Source organism: Hylobates moloch, unplaced genomic scaffold (genome assembly GCF_009828535.3).
Source record: "Hylobates moloch isolate HMO894 unplaced genomic scaffold, HMol_V3 SCAFFOLD_3, whole genome shotgun sequence".
Lineage (NCBI taxonomy): Eukaryota > Metazoa > Chordata > Mammalia > Primates > Hylobatidae > Hylobates > Hylobates moloch.
This window is the reverse complement of record NW_026652278.1, coordinates 105,852,939-105,880,003: the sequence shown is the minus strand read 5'-3', so window position 1 is coordinate 105,880,003 and position 27,065 is coordinate 105,852,939. Positions and strand designations below refer to the sequence as shown.

Sequence of the window (27,065 nt, the reverse complement as noted above, 5' to 3'; positions counted from 1 at the left end):
ACTTAGTTATTATCATGTTCACGCTAGCTCAACGTCAACTAACAAAAGAGTTACTTTTCTCTAAATTAATATTCTAAGAAAAGATATTAGTTATGGAAAAATATTTATATAATGTTCATTAGATTATATAATTATGTTAACAGTTCTCAATAATAGTTGCAAAATCATTAACAGTACAAACAATTCATGACTTTAGGCTTCTAAGTTAATAAAATCCACACACTCAAATGCACACATATACAATTCCACTCATATTACACATGCTATTTCAAAAGAAACAGATTAGTATTAGGCACACAGATTTAAGCAAGTTGTTCTATCCAGTTAAGAAAAATCAAAAGCAAAGAAAAGCTTTCACTCCAAAAATATCCTCTAAGGGTACCTGAATCACTAAGTGCCTCCCCATCAATAAAGTGGTCACCAAACTGTTTAAGAGCTGTTCAACATACAAGTAAAGATAATAAAGATGATCCCACAAAACAAAATATGATATGCATATAGGAATTCTGAGAACTAGTTGGCAAGTATTAAGATAGAACACAAAATTATACTAAATATTTGGAACTGCTGGCCTTGGGAATACCTTTGAATTTACTCAGAATAATACATTGATCCAACATTTGTTCATTCTTGTCATAAATTTTTATAAAAGCTGAGAAAACTCAATACCTATTACTAATAGGTGATTCAACAAGTTGGTTCTAAATAAGGACATCTCAATGTAAAGTTTTATCTTATGATTTTATCTTGAAGAACCTAAAGAAACATCTTTAATATTTCTCTGTAAAAGCAATGAGTATTAAACCTAGTGCCATTCTTAATAGCAATAATTTTTCAAACATACATTTTCATGTACATATATGGTGGTAATTTTTCAATCATGTTCATTGGACCAAGAGCTGCACTATTGAAACTTGGTTGCGTGATTTTTTTTCTTTCTCTTTTCTATCTTCTCATAAAGAAATACTTGCAAATTTTATATGCTGCTTTCATGATTTTTTAGTAGCACTTTTTTTTATCCAAGTGGAATATTACATGGAAGTTCAAAATACAAAATGAAGAAAAGTCAGCTACTCTAGTTGAAGCAGAGATAGGGAGCCGGATACCCTCCAGCTGGCCCATCTCCAGCTCTAGCCCAATGTCACACACCCACTCCAGGCAGTCCCCACTGCTCCTTTTTGGAAAGCAGGCTTCCCAGGACTTAGGAAGCCATTGCCTGAGATCATTTTTCATCAACTCTGAAATTATAGGGGGGATATTTTCCGACTTAAATAATACATACTTCTGTGGTATTTGTACTACTTCCTGCCATACTATTTTTAAAACTTCTATAAGGCTCTTTTCCTCTGGGCTTAAAATATATTCTGTACATATGAACCAACCAGAATACAGAGATTTCGCAATTGAAGAACACTTATTGATGGAGTATACTTTAAAGTCTTTACTTAAAGGCATTTGAATAAAAAAAGATTTTTTAACATAATTCAAACATATTTTAATAACAATTGTGTTATTATATAGCTATTTTAACACATGGCCAGTTTCCAGTTTTTCCCCTTTTCCAGTCATATTATTTAATAGCCATTAATTATAATGCTAGGAAAAAGAAATAATACCAGAAAAAAATATACTAATCAGAACTGCCCCTTGGCCCCCGCTGCCATGGCAAAAGTAAATGTATTGAAACAAAGGTGAAAATGTGACTTTAAATGTTAAGATTCTGTCATCCACATAACCAGCTTGGTCTCTGAAAAAAAGAGTGATTTGCCCTTGTGTAAGAACATGACAGATATCATAGAAGATTGAATAGAAGTCTTACCCTCTTCATCAGAAACATCAAGAACCTCAGTCATCGTCTCAGGAACATTTAGTTTGTGTTTTTCTGTAATAGTCTGGAAAAACAAAAATCATTAATGTTCAAGTTGAAACCAAAAGTAAACCAAAGATGAAAAGCATCACATAGGAGGCCACACTCAACAGCAGCAGCAAGCCATCGAGCCATGACTACGGCATCTTTCTCACGTGTATATTTTGGAAATTTGCTTTCATGAAAACTCATTTGTTCTTTTTGAAGATAAATGATCATTTATGCCAGAGAAGTTGTACAAGAGACAGTTTATTATTTTGAGTTCTCATTTGAAAAATAAATTCTTTAGCAATGGTATTATGAATAATAATTAGTTGTAGTGAGAAAGCAGATTGATGTTTTCAAAGCTTCCCTAAAATGAACTAAGCGACGTTTCCAGAAAAGCTTTAAAAAGAAGCAATGAACATATGCAATGTATTAAAAGCAAAGCCATTAGAAAAGAAGCTGTAAATAATGTGAAAGATATAAACTATTTGGGCAGAAAATATGACACATCTCTTCTGGGATCAGAGAATCAAATCATCTCTTTAATATTTCACTGGGCTACAGTTCTGGTTTGTTGCTTATTTGCCTTATGCAATAGATCTCCAAGGTTGTCAATCCACTGCCTTTCATTCCTCATGTACAGGGTAAGGTTAAGAGACAAGGATCTGAGTCTAGCTGCCTGGGTTCAAATTCTAACTTCATCACTTATTACCTATAAGGCCTTAACAAGTCCCCTAACCTATCTGTGCCTCAATTTCCTCAACTATAAATAAAGGATAGAAAAGTACTTCATAACATGGTTGTGAAGATTAAATGATGTAATATATGCAAGAGCTCTAAAAATAGTGCTTGGCATATGTTGGCACTCCATAAATATTAGCTAGCATAATTTATTATGATTATTGTAACTCAGTATTAAATGCATCTTAAAAGTGAAGAGCCTCTGGACTTTTTATAATCATTCATGCACTCAAGGAAAATTTTGAATGTCTACTGCATGCTTGGCACTATTTTAGACATGAGATATACCAGTGATTTTTCAAAATAACAGAAATAAGCCAGACATAGAGACAAATACTGCATAATTTCACTTATATATGGAATCTAAAAAACTCATAGAAGCACAGAATAGACACCTGGTGGTGACCAGGTGTTGGAGAAGGAAGGGGGAGGAGCATTCGGGAGATGTTGGTTAAAAGATACAAAATTTTAGTTAGACAGGAGAAATACATTCAAGAGATTTATTGTAAAACATGGAGACTATAGTTAATAACAATGTAGTATATACTTGAAAATTGCTGAGAGTAGATTTTAAGTGGGCTCATCACAAAAAAAAAGGATATGTATGTGGAGGTAATAGATATGTTAATAAGCTTGATTTAGCCATTCCACAATGTGTGTGTGTGTGTGTGTGTGTGTGTGTGTATCAAAACATCGTGTTGTATACCATAACTATGTACAATTTTTATTTGCCAACTAAAATAAATAAAGATATGTGTACCCCAAAAACATAAAAATCCAAATCTCATTATTTTGAGCATCACCTAAAGACTATTGAGTCTCAAATTCAAACCTTCAGTTTCTGTAGTGAAAATACATTAAGGGCATCAATTGACATTGTCATGGAAACTTAAAAAAAAAATGAATCCCTTGACATAGGAGTAACATCTTCAACTAAAGCTACCAAAGTACAAAAAATAGATTGTCTAGTTTTTTAGGCTTTGACCTAGATGTTAGATAATTGTTTGAAAGGCTATAATGAACCATCCAAAAATCTGGAGAATAGTAGTGGTTGATAAATATTTGTTGAATGAACAGACTCAAAAAGACTATTATAATATACAATTTGATTATTATTTTAATATTATAAATTTTAATTTAGAAATTTAACACCAATAAATTATAGTCCATGTTCTGTATCAGTGGTATTCAACTATAGCTACATATTGCAATTATTAGAAAAATTTAAAAAATATTGTTGCTTGGGTCCCATCATGGACCACTTAAATCAAAATTATTTTCTTTCCAAAAGCAGTAGATAACTTCAAATATATTTACAAAGAAATTCAACTGGTTAAGCAAATTCCACTGAGCAACTCTGACTATATACATATATAAGATCTGTGTGATCATAATGTGATACTGCATGAGCTTTTCGGTGGCTCTTTGTTTTCTTCAGAAAACTGATTAAACTGGCTCAGAAGAACCCTGTGATTCAGTAAAGTGGGAGAGGTAGCAAGGCCTCATCTCTCATTCCATGCTACGATTGTGTTGAGCTGCCTTTATTTTGACAGGTCATGTTCTCTCATGCCTCTGAGTTTTTCCACATATTCTCTCATTTACCAGAAATCTTCTTTCCCCTCTTCTCTTGGCTCAGGTTAGATGTGACTTTCTTGGAGAAACATTCCCTGATCCTCCCCAGTGAATGTCTTTGTTTAACTGTGTTTATCTGCTGCTATGTACTCCTAGAGCATCGTGTGTGCTGTGTTATGCACTATGCACTGTGTGTGCCCTCTCTGCTTATCTGCCTCCACATGAGATGTGAGTCATTTAAGAGGAAGATTGTTTCCACAGCACCTGAAACATAGCAGGAGCTTTTCAAACATATATCAAAAGCTTGTTAATACTAAATTATGCAAAAAATAAATTCAAAATCCATATCATGATGAAATGGATTGTCTTTCGATGGAATTTTAGTTAAAAGACAGGAAGAAACAGAGAAAGTAAAGAAAGTCTCCTGCTACTCACATGAAGGCACAGTTGGAGACAAGGATTGTAAATTCAGCTTGCCTGCGTATTTCTAGTGATGTCTAAATAGTTTTATTCAGTGTCTTATTCACTGAAAGCAAACTAAATGCTGCAGGAAAAACAAAAGTATCCATCCAAAAATCTGGAGAATAGTAGTGGTTGATAAATATTTGTTGAATGAACAAACTCAAAAAGACTATTATAATATACAATTTGATTATTATTTTAATATTATAAATTTTAATTTAGAAATTTAACACCAATAAATTATAGTCCATGTTCTGTATCAGTGGTATTCAACTATAGCTACATATTGCAATTATGAGAAAAATTTAAAAAATATTGTTGCTTGGGTCCCTTCATGGACCAATTAAATCAAAATCCATAGGGATTGGGCCCAGCTATAATAGGGACCAGGGTACTTTTTAAAGGTTCCTTAGGTGGGTTTATTGCGCAGCTCAATTTGAGATTCATTTTCCTGTATTAGGGAAAGTGTATAAATTGCAGGAAAATGATTTGCATTTAAAATATAACAAAGACTACCCTATTATGACATCTTATTCAACTTTTTTTTTTTTTTTTTTTTTGAGATGTCATTTCACTCTTGTTGCCCAGGCTGGAGTGCAATGGCACGATCTCAGCTCACTGCAACCTCTCCCTCCCAGGTTCAAGCGATTCTCCTGCCTCAGCCTCCCGAATAGCTGGGATTACAGGTGTGCACCACCACGCATGGCTCATTTTTGTATTTGTAGTAGAGATGTGGCTTCACCGTGTTAGCCAGGCTGATCCTTGACCTCAGGTGATCCACCTACCTCGGCCTCCCAAGGTGCTGGTATTACAGATGTGAGCTACCGTGGCTGACCTTTATTCAACTTTTTGGGAATATTTAAAAATGTGAAAGGACGTCTACTATATTAGACTGTATTAGAAAGTTAATTTTTGCAGAAATGTTTTAGAGTATTTGTCCTTCGTAGTAAACATTTCAATAAGGAGATGATTCTCTGTTTGAAAATTATTGTTGGAGATACTTTTTAAATGATTAAGTTTCATTGCCTGGTAGTCTCAGTTTCTATTTTCAGGTGCTGATAATGGGACTATATTTTCTTTGTACTTGTAAGAGTGGAAACAATAATTTACTTCAGTTTGGTCACTGAATGCTATCAGAATTATCAGCAAATATATGTGGCAACAGAAAAAGTAATACACTGTGATCATATTGGTCATGGATATTTTTCCTTATAGATATTAAAAATGGCCCCAATATGCAATGTGGCAAATATAATATCATTTATACATGAGAAGGTATTTGACCTTTAGAAGGCCATCAGTAAATATTTGTTGAATGGATGGCAAATAAGTAGTCCTACATATGTATAATGTAACAAGAAATGAATACATATTTTCCTTTTAAACAAAATGTCCTTTGAAAACTTGATTATTTAAATGTAAACATGGTTTTATGCAACTACCTCTGAATAGTACATAGAGAACAAGGCTATAGTGAAATGATCATGGACATCTCTTTCTGCTACAGAACCCAAGATACTATGGTCAAGATTAGAAACTACTTTAAAAGTTAAAATGAGTAGGATACTAAGTACAAGTTTAATGGGATATAATTAAATCGGATAATATGGCAAAAGAAATAGTATATAATAGACGGAAGAGAGATTTAATAATGAATTTATATTGTTAATCATGATATGAAAAATGCAGAAAATAAAGTAGGAGTTCTTAACATTCTGCTTTACAAATAGTAGTCAGTATCTGATTTGTTCTATGCAAAAGAAACTGTGTGTTTAACTGATCTTCACTTAGCCAACCCTCACTCAGTCAATCCTCGTGGTCAACAATTGCATTTATACCACATAATCACTAAGCCACCACAGCATACTGAGTGATCTTGGTTCTGATGCCACCTTTTAATGCCCACATCCATAGCTTCCATCAGTAGAGTTCAAGCTAAACTTGTTTCTAAACATACTTACACCAATCATACATATTAATATAACTTTAATAACTAAATTAAATATTATGTAAATACTGTTTTTTTCCTAGAAAAACTAGGGTAGATGTTTTTTAAAGTCCTAACAAAGGTGAGTCACTGAAAGTAATACCCAATTAGATGTAATTGAGACAATTATAACAGGTTGAAAAAACATGTCAAAAGTTTAAAAAGATTCTGCACTAAAGTATGTCTTTTTAAGAAAATACACAGCGGGGGCTTATGCCTATAATCCTAGCATTTTGCGAGGCCAAGGCAGGTGGATCATTTGAGACCAGCCTGGACAACATGGCAAAACCCCGTCTCTACAAAACAATACAAAAATTAGCCATGAGTGGTGGCACCTGCCCACCTACTACTCCCGAGTAGTCCCTGTTACTCTGGAAGCTGAGGTGGGAGGATCACCTGAGCTGCAGTGAACCGTGATAGCACCACTACACTCCAGCCTGGGCAACAGCGTGAGATCTTGTCTCAAAAAAAAAGAAAGAAAAGGAAAGTATACAGAACGTACAAATATCATATAAATATACATATTATAGCATATATACACATAATATAATATGTATTGATATTGTTTGTGCAAGAATGGCAATTTAATTTCTAATCGATGGGCCTATATTTAAAGAAAAGATCTTGGCTCTACCTCAAAAGGTGTCAAATGACTTTACAAGTATTTATTGTATTGCCATTTTTATGGCTATTTTTAAAATTTTTAAATTTTTATGGATACATAGTTGTACATACTTACGGGGTACAAGTGATATTTTGATATAAACATAAGTATAATGATCAAATCAGGGTAATTGGGATATCCATCACCTCAAACATTTATCATTTCTTTGAGTTGGTGACATTCCAAATCCACTTCTCTAGTTATGTTGAAATATACATTTTAGTTAACTATAGTTAGCCTGTTGTGCTGCCTAACACTAGATCTTACTCCTTCTATCTAACTGTATTTTTGTACCCATTAGACAACTCCTCTTTATCCCCTCCTCCCCTGATTTTCATGTTAACTGACTTATGGCATCAGGTAAGATTTAGGACTTAGAATATTCACATTTTCTGTAGTTTACTGAACTATTCCCTAATGTTCAAGTAATAATATAATATTTTTTATTTTACTAATTTATTCAGTAATTTATGGTCTGCATACCAATTATATGCAACATAAAACACAATCACTTCAAGATTATACAAATAATAGAAATAATTGATGATGGTTGATCAATTAGTGGAAGGATGAGTCATATGTCACAGTTCTTCCAAGCTGCATTAGTGGATTGGGCTTGTTGGCTTCTGTCACCAGAAATGTGTCTCTACCATTCTGATATCCATTCTGGCAAACATATAGTGATTGTAATCCCAGGAGAATGCTAAAATGTCTCATGTTCCCTGCTCTATCTCACAAAGTAAAGTTAGAAAAACAAAGGTTAAGGAAACAAACCACGATTCCAAAATGTCTCAGAAGTTTCTACAGAAGTGGTTTTTCCTTTACGAACTACTGCCGTATTCTGGTCTCTACACAATGACTTTATTCATACTTTGGGGTAAAGAACTCAAAAGGAAGAATAGGAAAGGAAACTTTCTTTGATCAAAAGGACTACATGGTTGCTTATATGGCACATCATACAAATCCAATTCATGTTAAATTAATATGTCAGTTGTGCAGGTGTAATGCAACTGTTGCATTTAAGTGGTAATAACATTAACTTTTATTAATTTTACTTAACTATTAAGTTGTCTATTGTGCTATCATCAGTAGTTTCAAATTATTTTTAGTGACTGTAGATTTTAGAAAATGATATTGAATATCACACTCCCACAAAAATCAATAAAGAGCACTATTTAAGTGGTTTTTCTTTTTGTTGAAAATTAGGTGAAAACAGTTTCTTCACAAAATTCCTATTAAGCTATTTTCAGCAAAACCAAAGTCAGTTATATCAGAGAGGTTAAGAACATGGGCTTTAAAACTCGACAACCTAAATTTGAAGCTTAGATCTTCCCTCAATGCCTTACATATTTTTAAACTTAAATATTACTGCTTTTAATATCATTAACAATACATTATGTGGAAAAAATATTATGTGGGAAAAGAATGATTGAAAATCTCTTTCCAAAGAGAGGAAGTTTATTGTAAGAAGACTCCCAGAATACATGAGAATAAGTCTATTCTTCCATTCCTTACCCCAAAATTCCATTTCACACAACAATTAAGCTCACAATTATAAGAGAAACCAGTTCAAAGAGCAGCAGACAGTGAAGAGAGACCAGCATCGAAACCTGTAACCACTAAAACTATCCATTTAGATAACAGAGATACTTGTTTAGTTCATGTGGACAATGATTTCTTAGTGTCCTAACTGAAAGCAGAAATGCTGTTATGTTTTCTATTTTTATTGGCTTTTCACCTAGAAACTTGAATTCTAAGTATAGCGACTTTTGATGGAGCAATGCTCAGCTACGGAATGTAGAGAATAATAGTTACCAGAAAAGAAAAAAAGCTCACAGAGGGTTCTAAAAGGAATTTTCATCCCATCTTTTCCAGAGCTAGATGTGGTAGACAGATGATCTTGTATCTGATTTCTGACAAGGACACTGAGAACTTATTTAGAGACAGCAATTACAGTATTTAGAGACAAACCAGAGAATGCTTATTTGCTCTTCTTTTTAAATAGAGATCTTTGAAGTCATTCACCTGAGTAATATCTATAAACCTGAGATCTCTTTGAAACCAGACATACAAGTTCCATAGTTTTGTTGAGTAAAATATGAATTTATTTTCTCACCAAGCCTGAGTCTTATTCTCTACTCTCATGACACTGAAGTTGCTGGTGGGGAGGAGCAATGTTTTCACCACCGATAATTCTTCAGCACTTGGCACAGAACTTAGCACATATTCTATGTCCAATAAATAATGAAGGAATAAATCAGTTAATGAAATGAATGGAAGCAAAGTAGGTACAAGATAGCAAGAGATACAAGCTTGCCATCTAGTGATAACTTGGTAAAATAAACATATATTATTCCCAGAACAGGGAAAAGGTAAAAAGTTGAGAGAAAATATGACTTCTAATGGCAAAACAGGTGTGCTTGGCCAATCTTGCCACTAAAGGCTTCATGTGTTGTGACGTACACCTTGTTTTAAAGATATCACATGAAGTGGCATATATGTGTAGGCCCTTAATATGAAGATTTTCCTGGTATAAGAAATCATAAAATAAGAAGAAGCCATTAAATATAGTGACCTACAAGTATGGTGCTAGGCAGTGACAAGACCTGTTTTTCTCCTATATAATTTATTAAAGCTATACTTTAAATCTTTAAAAATATTGCAGTGAACTGGCCAAAGGTTTTAAGATTCTGCTTCAGAAAACAAGCAGTGCTATTCTCTCCCATCTAAATTCAGTTTGTGTCCTTGCAGCTCATTAATAAATCATAGGCCACTCTGCTTAAAACTGCACGTTAAATCAACTGTATTCCATCACTTCAATGTATGTCAACAGGAACTTACTGTCAGCCTGAAGAACAAAATTCCTTTCTTTTTCCTCACATCTGTCAAAAAAACCAAGCGTTTCAAACTCTGTATGCATTTTTAGTTTGGAGCATTTACTAGAACCTCCTTCAGAATTCTTTCTTTGTTCATTTGTGGTTTTATTGTCTTTGAAAAGCTTCTCATGTTGTACTGTTCTTCTACTTTTCTACTTACGAAGATAAATTAAAGAGCCATTCTCTAATCCATGCTTAAAGTAGAAAGTTAGTGAATGAATAAATGCAAATATAATAGCACTTCCACTTTCAGGTAGGAGCCCCCTCTCAGGAGGCCTCCTTTAAACTTTGCTCCCACTGAATTGTACAGGAGCATTAGGACTCAATATTATCATGGTCTTTACTCTTCTAGAGTTTCTCTAGCAAAGGCCAGTGATAATCACTGATTTGTCATGAAGAGTCAGCAGTTGTATTCAAAACAGAGAAAATAAAAAAATTTAAAAATATACTTTCTCACAATACAGGCACAATTTACCTAGTAAGCACAAGGAATTCTCTTTTCGAATTAAAAAATAATAATCAGAAATAAGACGCAAAGTAAGGATGAATTGCTCTCACTGGGAGTCCATTTGATCCAGTCATGAGCACAGTGTTGGGAGGAGAAGGGTCTTTCCAGAGGCTGGCCTGACCTCCTGGCTAAGATAAGTTTGCAGTGGAGTGTGTTACCGCTTTGCCAGCGGTAGGTGTCACACATAACTAAAGGAAAAGGGCAGAGGAGCCAGAAAATAAGAAGCCAGTCACAGAAAAAGGAATTAAATAAAAAAAACTATATTCACACATTTTATAGGGATAGATGCTGAGTAAAGGAAGCCGAAGCCCTGTATTCCTTGTGTGAATTCATTTACTTCTGCATATGCCTATGTATGTGCTACAATCCATTCAACAAAAAGAAGTTCAAAACTAAAAGCCCCAAACATCTTGTGAGTGAAAAAGTACTGTATATGTATTTAGTTTGAAAACGAAGATAACAGGGCTGAAGCTAACCAGTCACTTATACTCACTGTGGTGGTGGTGGTGACCTCCTCGGTCACAACCTTCAGGGTGTCGACCACGGAGATGTAGCCCAGACGCTTAGCAATCGCCAAGGCAGTGTTGCCATTCTGAAGAGAGAGTGAAAGAGAGAGAGTGAGAAATAAGAGAGAGGACTGCGATGTGAGCCAATGAGCTCACCCGCTGCTCTGCATGAGCCAGCATTTCCTTCCAAAACAAGGCACAGCTTAGGAAAATCACTAGTTTTTACCATTACGTCTAAATCTGTCTTTGTAACTTCTTCAGACTGTAGCCCAGGTCACCATGGTAACACAACAAGCTTGCATCTGCTTGCTCTTTTTAATAAGAAGCACTTGACGCTTTAACCCTAAGGTTGTCAAGTATCTTCTACAAATACCGTATTGCGCTTAAGAAAGTGCCTCATGACGCCTCCAAAACCTGTTAGCAAGTACCAGGTACACTTATCCCTCATCAGAAGTCAGGCCATCTGCTGCAGGTAAGATGTTACCATAGGGAACACGGTAACATATTTAGCTACAGCTGTGCAGAAGCTCACTGTGCAGCAAAATAACACAAGCAAGCAATTCAGGCTGCATCCAACCCGGGCCACTCGGGATCCCAGTTCGTTTAATTGCACCGCTTAGTTTACATTTCAATGGCTCCACAACCCAATGAGCTTTGTTTAAGCCAGCAGCTCCCTTACTGTGCTCCCTTAAGAAGGCGAGGGGGGGTCAATCTGTGCTCACATCTGAGAGCCAGCTGTAAGCAGAGCACGTTCCAGCAGCCCAAGCGGAGGGCCCCCGTCTCCAGAGTGAGCCAAAGAGTCAGGCTGACTGCTTTCCCTCCCAGGGCAAGCACTTCTGGGGAAGTCACACTGACTTCTGGAAAGCCTGCCCAAAAATCTGGGGCTTTCCAGAGTCCAGGGGGCTTATTTAAAGAGGAGGAATCTGACCTCACTCAGCTCAGACAAGAAGCCACCAGGGCAAGACAGGAAAAAGAAGAAAGCGTGGTGAGGGGCAGTGGCGTTTGTCTTACCGCAGTGGTGGCGTTGGGCTTGGCCCCATGCTGGAGCAGGACGTTGATGATGTGCGTGTGACCCTGCTGCGCGGCCTGGTGCAAAGGCGTGTAGCCGTTCTGTGGAGGACAATGGTGGCAGGCCCAGCACCCGATTTGCAGAGGGAGAGGAAAATTAGGTTAGCCTTCATTTTGAATAGTCTTATTTACAACAAAACCATCACGGATGCTTTATTTGGAGCCCAAGATTATCAGCAACCCATTTCTCAGCAGCAAACACTCCCTCACACCTTATGGTCTGCTAAGATAAGAGAAGAAACCAGCTGATGAAACAAGATTAACAGACTCCAAATGATAACTATTATTGCATTTTAACCAGTTAGCGTTAAAAAGGAGGGCTCCCTTAAGAAGGTGAAGGGGGTGGGTGCAGTCGACTTCTGCTCACAGCTGAGCTGAGAGATTTAAAATAAGAAAGAGCATTATCACTGTGATTTCTTCCCTTGGAAACAAGAGTTAAAATTGTTTTTAACTGAAGGCTGCAGAGGGTCATATAAACCACTGCTTGTTCATCATGACTTTCCTAATAATTAACCTTTGGCTTAGCTTTAGGGATTCCAAATCATTGAAAGTAAATCTAAATCTTATATTCCTTTCCAAGAACAGCTTTTCTCCCATTTCAGACATGATGAAAGTGAAAATAAGAAAGTTAAGTAATTTCTCTACAATCGGGCGAGGTTCAGATCCTGTGCAGAAGACCATGACAGCCAATGGCTACCAGACAATGGCTATTACTTATCAAAATCCACCTGCTTCACTTCTCATAAAATTTTATCTATATGTTTCAGACCCAATTGTCCTGGGCTCTGAGTGGCCCTTTCGTACTCTAAGCTTTTAAGTGTACATACCCCTTTCATCCAATGTCACTGCTGTCCTGCGAGCACCATACATATTTGCTTGTTCTGTCTACTATATATGTGGGTGCTACATGATTTCTCCTATAAATTCACTGCATTCTGTCTGCCCATAGGAACATGCCCATATGTATCAGGGTTACCTAAGTGTCTCTAAGTTTGGCACATCCTCAGCTCTGTCATGTTGGAAGTCTTACATCTCCTTATAAATCCCTACAATGGGATGACCCCAGGAAACTTGAAAATATAAATCAATTACAGGGACTCCCAAGAAGCCTTTGGCTATTACAGGGACTCTGCGGTCAAATCAGATAATCCATGGACATTTGAGGAGAACACACTAAGCGATACTTCTTTTCGTAAAAACTTTTTCTTTTCATTGTGTTTACATCCATTAAATCCATTGAATTTAGTTCATCTTTTCAGTATCAGCCAAGTTAATTCATTCAACAAGCATTTACTAATCACACACTATGTGCTAAATAACTTAGCGTGTAAATTAATAAAATAAATATATGTAAATTAATAATGCCAAAGCAACATTCTTGCCCTCAATAGATCAGTGGACATTGTGGCCACAAAAATGTTCCCCAGCCCTGATTTAATCTAACCTTTACCTGAAATCCCCAGTAAGGATATTTGCCAGGGAAGTCTGGAGCAATTCAAAAGTGTTTACATAAACATTTGGTTGATTCTTAATTCACTGTCATAGGCCCATCTGGCTAGGAGCTCTAGACCCAGTGCTACCAATTATTTGCAGACCCTTAATCCTCTCTATGCCCCAGTTTCCTCATTTAAAAAATGGAAATGGCCAAGATTTCAAGTTTGATGAAGGATCAGGTAAGTTGTTCATGAATATGTTTTCTTTTCTAGCTTTGAAAATGTTAGCAAACACTTTGGTGGTGTTTTCATTTTGTTTGTTTGTTTGTTTTTCTAATTGGAGAGCTCTATAGTCTTCACAGTGTCTTTAATAAAATTTTTTTCATGTGCTGTTCTAAACCCTCTTCACAAATTAAATATATGATTAACTAGGTCTGGTTTGTCCCAAGTTGCTGTAACAGGGTTTCATTCTAATTTTAAGCAACAAATAGTATTATAAAACAAGTTAATTTTGCCAAATCTTTTATACCACATCATGAGAGTTTACAGAGTAAAGTTAATATATATGTTTACATTTGTAAAGTAATGAATCCATTTTTAGTAACTACAGCTACACATAAGATATGAGGAAGAAAACCTAATTCCTTTCCCAAAGATGTCATTTTCATGTGAAAAAAATCTGAGTTTATTAAAAGACTGTCCTTTGAGGTTTGTATCATTTCCCTGAAGATATATGGTTCCAAATGTTACAGTGCAACCAACTTAGTTCACTTAAAAAAAAAAAAAAAAAACTGAAATGACAAAATGAGATTTTTCTTTCAATCAAATCTTCATTCAATGCAGGTCAAACTCCAAGGAGACCATTGATATTCTCTAGACAATATAGTGTTAGCCTTCTAAATATTATAACCATTTCAACAATGAAACATTTGAAAATCTGATAAGCATTTTCAAGCCCTGCCAACACCTCACTGTACTGTTGCATTTGTTCATTTCAAGAGAATACTTGGATTCCAACAAAAATGTCTTTCCTGGAGTGCTTATATGGGAGCTGGCTCATCAGAAAAGGCTTTAGGAGCTAATGCCTGAGAATTCATATTAGAGGCTTTAAATAAGTCTCAAAGTTCAATTTCATGAGAACTTAAGAACTGGTCAGAAACTAGGCAGCAAGCTATTCTTGCTAGAGTAAGATTATAAGTTTAAATCTTAAATGTTAATAGTATTATTTATAGTTTAAAAATAAGTTTATTTTAAATTAGCTATAAACATGCTTATGTATAGAAATGATTTTGTTTCTGCTTCTAAGAGAATATAAAGACTGACTTATAAAACTTCGGTATATTTTTAATTTATAGAATCTTGAATGATGGCTTTGAAAAGTCCTGAATGTGCTCACACTAATTTACTTGAGCCCATTCAAATAGCTGCAGTTAGAAATTTCTGGGCCAGGCTTGGTGGCTCACACTTGTAATCCCAGCACTTTGGTTGGCCAAGGTGGGAGAATTTCGCTTGAGCCCAGGAGTTCGAGACCAGCCTAGGCAACATAGTGAAACCTCATCTCTACAAAAACTTTTAAAAATTAGCTGGGCATGGTGTCACGCACCTATAGTCCTAGCCAGTCCTGAGGCAAGAGAATGACTTGAGCCCAGGTTCTAGACTGCAGTGAGCTCCGATCGTGCCATTGCATTCCAGCCTGGGCAACAGAGTAAGACCCTGTCTCAAAAAAAAAAAAGAAAAAGAAATTTCTGATATACGAACTTAAATAAATGTGCAAATAAATATTTCTTTGGATCAAAGAACTTGGAGCTGCAAGTTATATTCTGCATAATAGCCACAGTTACAATATGAACTTCTATTCACCTTGAACCAAATTGAGTGCACTGAAGTAAAGTGTTATGTTCCAACCTTGCTTTGCTGAATAGGACCTTTCGAATGCCACTGGGGAAACTGTTGGGATCAAGTCAGCTCTGCATTATCCTTGAGAACTTCCAGCCCAGGCCTTACACATTATTGCCTCACTGAGCATGTCCATGTGATGTTCTGAATGTGACAGAGTTCATTAAAAATGAAAGGCATGCAGTCTAGGCTGCCTGTCTGTATTTCTTCATGAGAGGATAAGGGGTCAGGGGAGGGGGACAAGGCCCTGAAACAATGTAAAGGAAATCTGCCAGAACATCAAGATGTTCTAGCAGGCATCTATTGTATCCTGCAGTAAGTTGTTAAATCGATGTCAGCTACTTTAACTTTATAACAGAAGTAGTTCTGGAGCTAACCTTCATGGCTGTCAAAGGTCATTAGAATGAAAATTCTCAAATAATTGCAAAACTACATCACCTCTTCAAAATCACTTTAGAACTAAAAAGGAAGAAAAAAATACACTTGTAGCTTTGGTAAACTAGTGAAGCATCCAGATGGCTGAACCTTTTTGCTTACAGGAATTGAAAATGATCACAAGTCCTTTACCTTGGTTTTTGCGTTAACATTTGCTCCCTGCTTCAGAAGAAAGTTGACCATTTTCACATTTCCATAGTGACAGGCCACAATTAGAGGCGTGTAACCAAGCTGTAAATAGTAATAAAAAGTTAAAAATAGATAAAGTAGAGACTTTACTACTCTAGTGGTTAATAACCCAGAGGAGAAGGACTGGGTAGAGTATCAGTTATTATAGGATTCAATTTGACTAAAGATATTATTTAGCAGATTATATATGTGCCCCTGACCACAAGGAACTTCATATCAGCAAGAGAGATCAGATGTGGGTGACTTAATCTGCAAAGAACTAAGAGAGAGGCACAAATAATATCTGAAAACAGCAAAGACAGAATGACTCTGATAGGAGATGCAGGAAATATGTAGCTACAGCAGGCTTAAAGAATGGGTAAGAATTTTATGGCATAGAGGGTGAAAATCCATTTCCAGACCAAGGGCATGGAGATGAGCAAATACAGGAGGAACACAGCAAGTCATGCGAACTAGCTAAAGCAGTAAGAGAGAGGGTAGACTTAAGGCTGAAAAATTGGAGTCTTCCTGCAAAGAGTCCTGACCCCATGCTATCCATTGGACTTGATTCCAGCAAAAAATGGGGAGTCACCATAGATTTGTGCATAGGAGAGGGTTATGATTAGTTTATATTTCAGAATGGACTCTGGAGGGGGGAAGACCCTGGACATGGGGTGACCCAAATGGGGGCTACTGGGAATCATCCCAGCCAGAACCTGTCACAATACTGAGAATGATTTGCTTTACCTTTGTATGAGCATCCTGATCAGCTCCATGCTTGGTGAGAATATCAGCAACATTCACTTTATCTTCCTGGGCTGCAAGGTGTAAGGATGTGAGTCCACTCTACAGAAAGAATGGAACCAAAGGGATACAGTTGAAGAAGAAAATACATTGCATCATCTATAATATTATGAAAAAAATATTGAAAATATCCTGGAAAACTTGTAGCCTCTTCCGAGAAACTGTATCTTCTGATATTTAAGGCAAACTCTCTAAATTAATGATGTTTCATCTAAGACATGACCTCTAAGTCAGTCAACACATCAGGCAAATTACATTTTCTATATTGGGTTCTTATATTATGATGGGACACTTAAAAATAACACAGCTAATAAGCTTTCAAATGGCATTTATTTCAAATCCATCTGGATGTCCTGCTGTACCAACTTATTTATTTAAATAGCTGATCAACCAACTATTACACCTATTTTATAAGCATAATAATCATCTATATTTTATCGACAAAATATCACATCAGTGTAAAAAATGGACAGTTACAGGAAATGACTTCAGAAAAACTTTCTCCAGCACCCTAAGAAAGTATACTTTTCAGGAGGTTCCTCTAAACATTACCTTAAAGTAACCTCTTTATTTCTATAGCACCATAAACTGCTCAGTTTTATGCAACATGTTTGGTATATATACATCAAGTAATTATTTTGTTTATTTGAATATCCAATTAAGGTACAGTTATGAATTTATAATAAAAAAAGAAAGGCATGGAGGAAAGATGGGGGAAAGTGGCTTATTCAGCCAATGCCACACTCTGGTAGCCTTACTACATCATTTACCTGTTTAACGGGCGTTTTCTTGAGTATGTTTCATATGTCATGAAGTGTTCATATTCTAGGCACTTGAATACAGCAGTGAACAAAAGTTTCTGTCTTTATAGAGCTTACATTCTAGCCTACAGTATATTTCTACTGTATATTTCTCTCCCCTCACTATTGTTCTAATGCCTAGTATATTTATGCTCTTCCTGGACATCCTGCAGCTATAGACTGAGGTGGCTACCTGGGCTCTGAGTCAGCACTTCTTCCCGGTTCACATCTGATTAAAATTGACCAGCCCTGTTGACCACAACTTTTCAGGCCCACTCTCCTGCATTAGCACTTAGGCTGAGAAAGCTAAGCCATGTTCTTCAAAATTCATGATCTCCAGCCATGGTGCTACTTCTGGAAATCAAAAAGTACACTAACCTCATTTCAAAAATGTAAGTGAAACCTAGAGAGAGAAAACCATTCTAAAACGTGAGAGGAGGCTTTTTCCTTGTGGGCCTGGAGCTTTTTAATCCTGAGGGCTCTGGGTGAGCTCGACTTTGAGTTTCGTAAAACACAGGGTGAGATAGAAGGCATATCCTTTTCTATTAAAATTTTCTTCACTTCTAAACAAATATTATTTAATCCTAATGTATAAAAAATCTGAATACTAGGATAAAACAAGATTCTTAATTTTCTCCTTACTAAAATAACAGAGTATTTCTCTTTACAGAGATAGTCTGTTTAAAAATGTTATTGAAGTGATCATCACGTGAAGTGATCATCAAATCTCAAAGACATTTTTGATGACTTTTTAAATACGTGTGCTTTTTTCTACTCTATTTGCAGAATGGATTTTCTGCAATGCAAGATTACAAACTAACAACCAGTATGGAAATCTCTGCAGTTTATTGTGGTAAACTTGCATATCCAAATCAAAGGATGTAAACTGCAGTGAATATAGGTTTTTGTCCACAGTTGCTGTCTCATAACTCCCATATCCGTTATTATAGTCTTTCGTTATAACATTGTGCGTTTTAGGCCTCAGGGGCAGGCCTCAGGAAACAAAATATCTCCCACCTTCCCCCGGCCTCCTTTCACTTTCCCTTAGGCTAGGCTCTAATCTTCCCCCAGCGTTTGTAGATCATAAGACCCTCCTGAGAGAGAGAGTCCCATCCTATATCCTGGGGGAATGAATGCTGACATCATGAAGCTTCCATAAAATCCCAGAGGACAGGGATCGGGGAGCTTCTGGATAGCTGAACATATGGAGCTTCCTTGTGGAAGGTGGTGCGCCCAGGAAGGGCACGGAAGCTGTGTGCCTTCCCTCATACCTTGCCCTATGTGTCTCTTCATCTTCATCCTTTGTAATAGCCTTTATAAGAAACTGTAAGCACTGTGAATGTGTTTCTGTGAGCTCTGTGAGCCATTCCAGGGAATTAATGGAACTCAAAGGGAGTGTCCTGGGAACCCCAACTTGAAGCCAGTCGGTCAGAAGTTCAGAAGCCCAGACTTGTGATTGGTGTCTGCGCAGAGGGCAGTGTTGGGGACTGAGCCCTCAACTAAGGGATCTAACACTCTCTCCAGATAGACAGTGTTGGAACTGAATTGGAGGACACCCAGCTGGTGTGTGCTACTTGGTATGTGGGGAAAACCTCTCCACATTTGGTCACAGAAGTCTTCTGTGTTGATGATTGTTGTGTGGTAGTGTGAGAATAGAGGAAAAACACTGTTTGAAAGGTTTCTGGAAAAAAAAAACTTTTCTAATAAATTAAGAAAATAGAAAGTGTTGAAGAAGTTCTTTTAAAAAAAAGTAGTTTATTTCCTAAGACACACTGGTGGACTCAGTGACTGATCTTTTTTGGTTTTATTTTATGATAGATGGTGTTTGGACAATGATTATAATATCACTTCTATATTATAGTTCTTAATATCAAATCATCACTTGGAGAGTATGAAATTACTGAGTTGGCCTTAAAAAGAAAAGAATACATGTTTTCTTCAAAAGCAATGGGAAATTTTTTTATCGGTTTTGCTTCTTATCTGAGATATTTTTATAGTTGCATTATCTTATAATTCTAACCAAAAGGCAAGGTTATATGTTTTATATGTAAATTTTGTATATTGTATTATTATTCAGATATATCTGGGTAAACTTACTAAAGTTTTACTTTAGTGATAAACATACTATGTGTTTAGGACACCACTCACATGTAATACTGAAATCATTGTTATAAAGACAACGAAATTACTTTGGGATTCAAAATTGAATGTTTTTCTTCACTGCTGAGTGTGCAACTCAAAAATACTCATTAAATATTTGCTAACTGCTAAAACACTATCAAAGAAAGTAATGTATTTAGAAGAATACCATAAAGGAGGACACAGTGAACTGATTTCAGATATGTACCTGTCATTTTTATAAATTAAAAATAACACCATCAGAAGCACTGTAAGATCAGTTTCATGAACTATCTGGAATTTTAATGCTACTCAAAATACTGCTGAATTGTTTATGGATTTCTTTGGCTTATTTTCAAATGAAGATTTACTTGTTATTAACAGAGTAAACACATGCCCCCTTCATACACTAATATTAAATAAAATATTCTATGCTTCATGATCACATTTTCTCCAACAGGGTAAATGACCACCTGAATGACATGATGTCAATAGTCACAAGGACGTCCATGCCCTAGACTGTAATGATTGTCCATCTGATACACAGAATTTCACTATAAGGCTTTATCGTGTTCGTTCTTGTAAAAATGCAACTCTCCTTTGGAAGACTAACCCTATAATTTGCTCTCATCATACTTTAAAAAAGGATTTGTAGGGACTTTTTATAAAGGCCAGAGAAGTACGTAAGAGCAGGGGATGTACAGGAACACTTCTGAGTGACAAGGAAATAGACTAGGACTGCAGAAGTATTCCAGGCAACCTGCCTGTTTCATAGCTCTTCCTAAAGGATGCGTGCTACATAACCTATTTACAAATGTTGTTAAGACCAACTTATCACTGATACTTTAAAAGTACCAATTAACAATGAAATGTAGAAAACATAGAGTATTTGTATATTTATGGAAGGAGCTAAGAAACTTAATTTTCACTAAGCCCATATAACATATTACAAAAAGCATCAAGACATCAAATGACAAACCAACTTAATAAATACAGGTTCCAATTCTGTGTTTCTCAGCAGCTGACTATAGCAGAGTATATATAAGTGTAAGATAGAAAGTTAGATAGATGGATCTATAGATTTTTATGTAGATGGATGGATGGATGGATATCAAAAGACATATACTTGTAAAAATATATATTTTTATATTTGAATATTTTTCCCTTATATCTTTGACTGCCATTCTATTATAATTAATGTGGAGGTCTATAGAGGCCAATCCCTGGAGAAAGGCTAAAATGACTGATGTGTTTTATTAAAAAAAAAAAAGATTTTCTCACCACCACCACCAAACCTCTCAAGCTAGGCCTAAGTTGACTGAAAAAAATCTGTATTTTATTGAGTTTCCTCTCTCCTATCCAGAGGTGCCTCAGATGTCCAGCAGGACTAAAGAATGCCTTGGGTGGTGAACATGGGCCTGCCAGCTTAGAGGCAGTTGTTTAAGCTAAACCCCAGATGGAAGCATTCTTTCTCTCTCTATATATATGAAATTTAGAATGAGGAGCAGCAGACACTGGAGCAATTATAGTGATGTTAACATTGGGAGCTACAGGGTAGCCTCTTTAGACACACAGAGAGAAACAAGGAAAGCGGGGCCATAGAGATGAATGAAACTGACTTGCATAGAAAAGTCAAGAAGCCAAAGTGTTGCCATACAGAGAGTCTCTCTCTCCCTTGCTTCCTTATGGTTTTCTAATCTCTCATAAAGGCTTGACTCCCTTCCTGTCCTTGGGGTCTGTAAGATATCCCTGTTTCTTTTTAATACATTGCTTCTTTTTGTTCCAAACTGTCTGTGATTGGTTCCTGTTTACATGCATCCAAAACACTCTTGATTGATGCAAGAAAGGACAGAATACCTTGGTTGACATGTGGATATTGGCTCCCTTATCCAGAAGCAAGGTAACCATATCTGTGTGCCCCTCCTGTGAGGCCAGATGGAGTGGAGTTACTCCTTGCTTTGTCACAATGTTTGTCTCTGCTCCATAGTTCAGGAGTGTGGAAGCTATCTGCATTTGATTCTTCTTGGCAGCAATATGTAACGGAGTATAGCCGTTCTAAAAAAAACAAAAATAAAACACATGCATATAGAGTAAGATTAACAGTTGCTCTAATACGTATCTCTAAAGGAAATAAAAATCTCTAATCAATAGAAGAATTAAAAGTGAGTTTACAGTTAATCCAAACCCTTACTCATCACGTTTCCATTCAACAATAACCGAATCTCTACAATAAAAGTCACAAGGCACCCCATTCTACTGTAAGACAGATACAGACATCAAAGCTCCAGAGCTAAAAATTCTCTCCTTGTAATATTGCTTCTCTCCTGAAGAGCAACATAGAATAAGCCAGGTTCCTCTTCTACATGACCATCCTTTACATACCTGGGGATGATTTTCATATCCACCTTTAGTTTTCTGTTTTCCAGGCTAATTTTCTCCATTCCTTCAACCATTCCTGATGGAAGTGCCATTTCTAGATCTCTCCCTATAAGGATGACCTGTTCTGAGCCGATTCTAGTTTGTCGATATTGCTCTTGAATTATGTATACTATCTGGAACCAAGGCTACACTTCACATATGGTTATAAAGTAAAGAATCAAATGGAATTGTTTCTATTATCTTACTATAATACTCCAACTAATATGCTTCTGTTTGGATTCTACTTAAAACGGGTTCAACAAATATTACTGAGTGCCTAGAATATGCCAAGCAGTGTGCTAGGTGTGGGAATACAATGGTGAACATGACATGATCCCTGTCTTTAATGGGTTGCATTCTAATTTAAAATATATTCAACAACAAAATTAGCTTATATTAATCTTGTGGTCCGTTCAAATCCTAGATCTCCCCTTCTTTATAACCTGCTGCTTCGAAAGTAGAAATATGAGGCTACTCATTTCGGGTGGGAGTTTGTGGAGAGGGACAGGATAACTCATACTCTGCTTACAAGAACAAAACTCTAAACCCCGTATTTAGTTAAAAGAAAAACATGTGGAACAACTGTAAGTCTGCAATATATATTGTTTTATTTCCTTTTCTTTATCAAATCTGGTAGAATTTTCCATTCGAAATGTGTGATAGAAATTAAAAACAGTGGCTTTTCCCTTCAGTGACAGGCTGAAGGGAAAGACAGCATAATGACCAAGTGCTTCTTGTGAGATTACCATGAGATGTTTTATTTATTTATTTGTTGAGACAAGGTATGGCTCCATCACCAAGACTGAAGTGCAGTGGTGCTATCTCAGCCACTGCAACCTCACTTGAGTCACCTGGGCTCAAGTGATCCTCCCACCTCAGCATCCTAAGTACCGAGGACTCCAGGCACACACCACCATGACTGGCTAATTTTTTTGTATTTTTGGTAGAGATAGGGTTTCACCATGTTGCCCAGGCTGGTCTCAAACTCATGAGCTCAAGCGATCTGCCCACGTTGGCCCCCTAAAGTGCTGGGATTACAGGTTTGAGCCTGTAATCGAACATGAGAGGTATTTTTAGGTCATGCTATTTCCTTAAAGCTAACTGCAAAGTATACCAAAAAATAAAAAAGTGTTTTCAGAATTTAAACGTCTTTATGAGCCATCATCAAATCTTGATCCTCACACAATCCTACATTATCTACTCTGTCCCCATTTCTCCAAGCAAGAATAAGTATCTTTCATTTTTGACAAATAATGTTTCTCCTGAAGCAACTGAAGGAAATTCAGCTTGGAAGCCTCTTCAGGATCTGATCAGAGGTCCCAGATGCTTCAAAATACTGTATTTGTATCCATAGACTCTATTGAAAAAAAGGACACATAGATTTTTGTGGACCAAATAAGTTTAGTCAACTTCTTTTTGCTACAATGTGTTTCCATAGTCTCAGTTACCCCCCTGCCTACAGGAGTAACTGTGTTCAGAAGATGACGTAAAGCATTTCTCTACTCCAGAGTCCACAGTAGGATGGGTATTCTGGGAATGCCTCTCTAGTGTCTTTCACTTATCTGCTCCAGCCTGTCAATGAACATGAGCCCTTCATCTCTACTAAGTTTAGGTAAAGGGATATTTTAGCAAAACAGCATAAGCAATCATCAAAGAACGTGTCAATTCTGGCAATGGAGGAGGTTTGCCTGGTAGATACTCAACCTACAAGATCTGAAAAGCCCTCTTACTCCACAAAGAGGAAACATTTTTGGACTCAAATAATTGCATCACTCCCAATAAAGACTAAGAGAAGGTTCTGGACTCTGGTGGAAAGAAGCAAAGTTCTCGTGGCCAAAGGACTGTGTGTGTTAAGGAGAGGGGACATTATAATGAGCAGAAGGAGAGTCTAAAGTGGAGACTACAGTGGGGATCGTACCATCTGGAGCCCTCTAGGAGTGGCCCCAAAGATGAAGGGCTCATGTTCATTGACAGGCTGGGGCAGATAAGTGAAAGACACTAGAGAGGCATTCCCAGAATACCCATCCTACTGTGGACTCTGGAGTAGAGAAATGCTTTACGTCATCTTCTGAACTCGGTACGTGCATGCCTAAGATTAAAGACCACACAAGGTAGAGGCTAGAAATCAAGGCTATGTTTGTCTCTTTAGGAAAACCATACACATTATTGTATAATCTAGGTCTTCTCTTGCAAGTAGATTGAGAGCCCCTTGTGGAAAGAGAACACACGTTTTACAATTTTACCTCCCACTGAGTACCTATAATCCTTTCTTTGCACATTGTAAGAGTTCAATGAAAGTACTCATGAGTACTAATGAAGTCTTTTGTATCTATGTTGAGAATGGTCAGCCTGGAAAGCTAATGGAAAAAAAAAATGCTGGCATGTTAAGTGAGCAGGTATATTTTTATTCCATAGTTGCTGAATCTTCATTCTTTCATCCAAATTTACTGGGAACTCACATATGTTATTAAACATCTCATAGATATGCAAATGAATATGATATAAACACTCCTCTAGTAGCTTATAATCTAGTGTGAAGAAAGACATAAAATATGTGCTGAATTGATGAGGTTGTAGAAAAAAGAGGAGTAAGAACAGTGTGGATAATTATGAACATTTGGCACCCTCTTTTGACAGTTCAAGTACTTTATTGTAAACTGCTTATTGGCATCAAAAAGATACAAATATATGTAGATGTATATGTATGTATGTGTACAAAGTTATATATTTATGATATTATACATATTTATATATAAAATATATATTATACAGAATATATTTTATGTATATATCCTATTTTATATCTATAATATGTATAAAATTTAAATAGGCATACGAGTATATATGTATATATTTGTATAACAGAAGTGGAATAAATCTCCCTCTATTGCTTTGGGGCACAAAGGACCTAGTGGTTAAGAGCACTGGCTCTAAAGCCAGTCTGCCTGAGGTCAAACACAGGTACAAGCTCTAACACTTATTATTCATATGACTTTGGAAAATTAACCTACTTAAATCTCGCTTTCTCATCTGCAAAATGGAGATCATTAGAATACCAGTCTCATAGGGTTATTATGAGATATTGCCTGTAAACTGCTCGGCTTAGTGTTTGGCAAATAAATGGTGGCAGTTTTTTTATTATGTTGTCTAATATAGCATAAATATTTTCCCATTACAATCAATATTTTTTAAATAAACCCTGATGTGTTCTCAAAATAGGTGTGCTGAATTAATGAACGAAAGATGCAATGAGGACTTTATGCATTACACGACATTCATATATATTTTCAGTGTAATAAGGGGCCAGCTAGAATGGTGGGAAATGCCCTGTCCATAAGTACAAGTCTTAGTTGGAGCGGTTTCGGAATTTGGTGCTAGATATACACCCAAAAGGCATCCTCCCGCCACCTCTGAATCTAGGGACTTAGAGGGATCCATGCTACAGTTAACACACGTAAAACATTTTAAAAAAAACAAAGAAACAAATAGAAGTTTGAAGTCTGAAAGAATGAGAGTATAAAAGGACATTTTCTTCATAGCATTTGGTTTATAGGAGAGAAGAGAAAACACGTTAATGACTTTATTTCTCAATTCTCAAAATTCAGACTTCATTCTCTAACACACAGAATGTTAGCAATAAGATTCATCTCTACTGGTTTATAGGCACATCCCCTTAATACTTGCTGACTCTTTAAAAATCTTAAAAAAGATTTTCAAGACGCAACTGGCAGAAATACAAGGGGAAAAAAAGGGTGTCAATACCAAAAGCTACTATCGCTAGGACTAGTCGCAGTTATACTATACCATGTGTTTTCTAACACAATTCTCATGTGTTTTCAGGCGATAGTTACACCCTACGTCTGTAAATCCTTTTCTGTGGTCCTCACCTTGGCAGTGGCATGAGGGGAAGCACCCTTCTCCAGTAACAGCAGCGCCACCTTCTGGTTGTCATAATGAGCAGCAACATGGAGCGGGGTAAGGCCATTCTGTAAAGGGTGTGTTTAATAAATTAGGGTTAGCTGCCCTGAAGCTACCAGATGCCTGGAAACTGATATTGATTAAATTCATGTTAATGAATTAATATAGTCAATAGAAAAAAGAATGAAAATAAACAAATCCCTAATAATTTTCATATTAAAAACATAACTAAAATTGAAAATGAGCATACCACCAGCAAAGGGGATCTTGAGGGTCACAATGTATAAAGGTCTAAACTGCTATGTAAGAAATACTACATTAACATTGCAGGGATTCTTTTTAATATAGAGACGTTCTGGGGCTGTTGTGACAAGACTTTGAGGCACAGCTCAAAATGCTTTCTGAATCAGTGTGTACATGGACGGTCGTGGAAGACATCGCCACCATGTCTATTTGGGATAGTTTCATCAGTTGCTCTCACATTCCTTTCAGAGAAGTGAGAAAAATGTCTTTACAGATCTCCTAATCTATCATCTTCACTGTTACATAATTATAACACATAGAGAATCTTTACCTTCCCTGCAGAATCTGCGGCAGCACGGCGTTGCAAGAGAAGTTTTGCCACATCCAGGCTTCCATACTTGGCTGCTACATGCAGGGGAGTAAAACCCTTCTGAAAATGTGAGAAACAAAAGTAAAATCATATTTATTGTTATAACTCCTCACGAAATCTTTTTATTTGTTAACATATTAAGCAAAGTATACTGATTCTTCATTTGGAAAAAATACTGGCAGCATTAAATCTGTTAGCCATGAACAAGGACAAAGAAAAAGAATAA

The 27,065-nt window shown here is 36.4% G+C and overlaps 1 protein-coding gene across 50 annotated transcripts in view; it reads right to left on the bottom strand.

Moving 5' to 3' along the window:
* The window catches only part of ANK2 (ankyrin 2), a 698,346-nt gene that overhangs the window by 79,123 nt on the left and 592,158 nt on the right, over window positions 1–27,065 (bottom strand). For 45 of the 50 annotated variants that reach the window (XM_058436645.1, XM_058436660.1, XM_058436662.1 and 42 more), the window contains 8 exons: window positions 26,801–26,899; window positions 26,196–26,294; window positions 21,748–21,945; window positions 16,916–17,014; window positions 16,133–16,231; window positions 12,180–12,278; window positions 11,156–11,254; window positions 1,820–1,892 (listed from right to left, as the gene is read on the bottom strand). In XM_058436645.1, the coding sequence (XP_058292628.1) occupies window positions 1,820–1,892; window positions 11,156–11,254; window positions 12,180–12,278; window positions 16,133–16,231; window positions 16,916–17,014; window positions 21,748–21,945; window positions 26,196–26,294; window positions 26,801–26,899 (865 nt within the window). The remainder of the gene's footprint in view (window positions 1–1,819; window positions 1,893–11,155; window positions 11,255–12,179; window positions 12,279–16,132; window positions 16,232–16,915; window positions 17,015–21,747; window positions 21,946–26,195; window positions 26,295–26,800; window positions 26,900–27,065) is intronic. The other 5 variants (XM_058436655.1, XM_058436674.1, XM_058436675.1 and 2 more) reach the window with 1 other exon arrangement.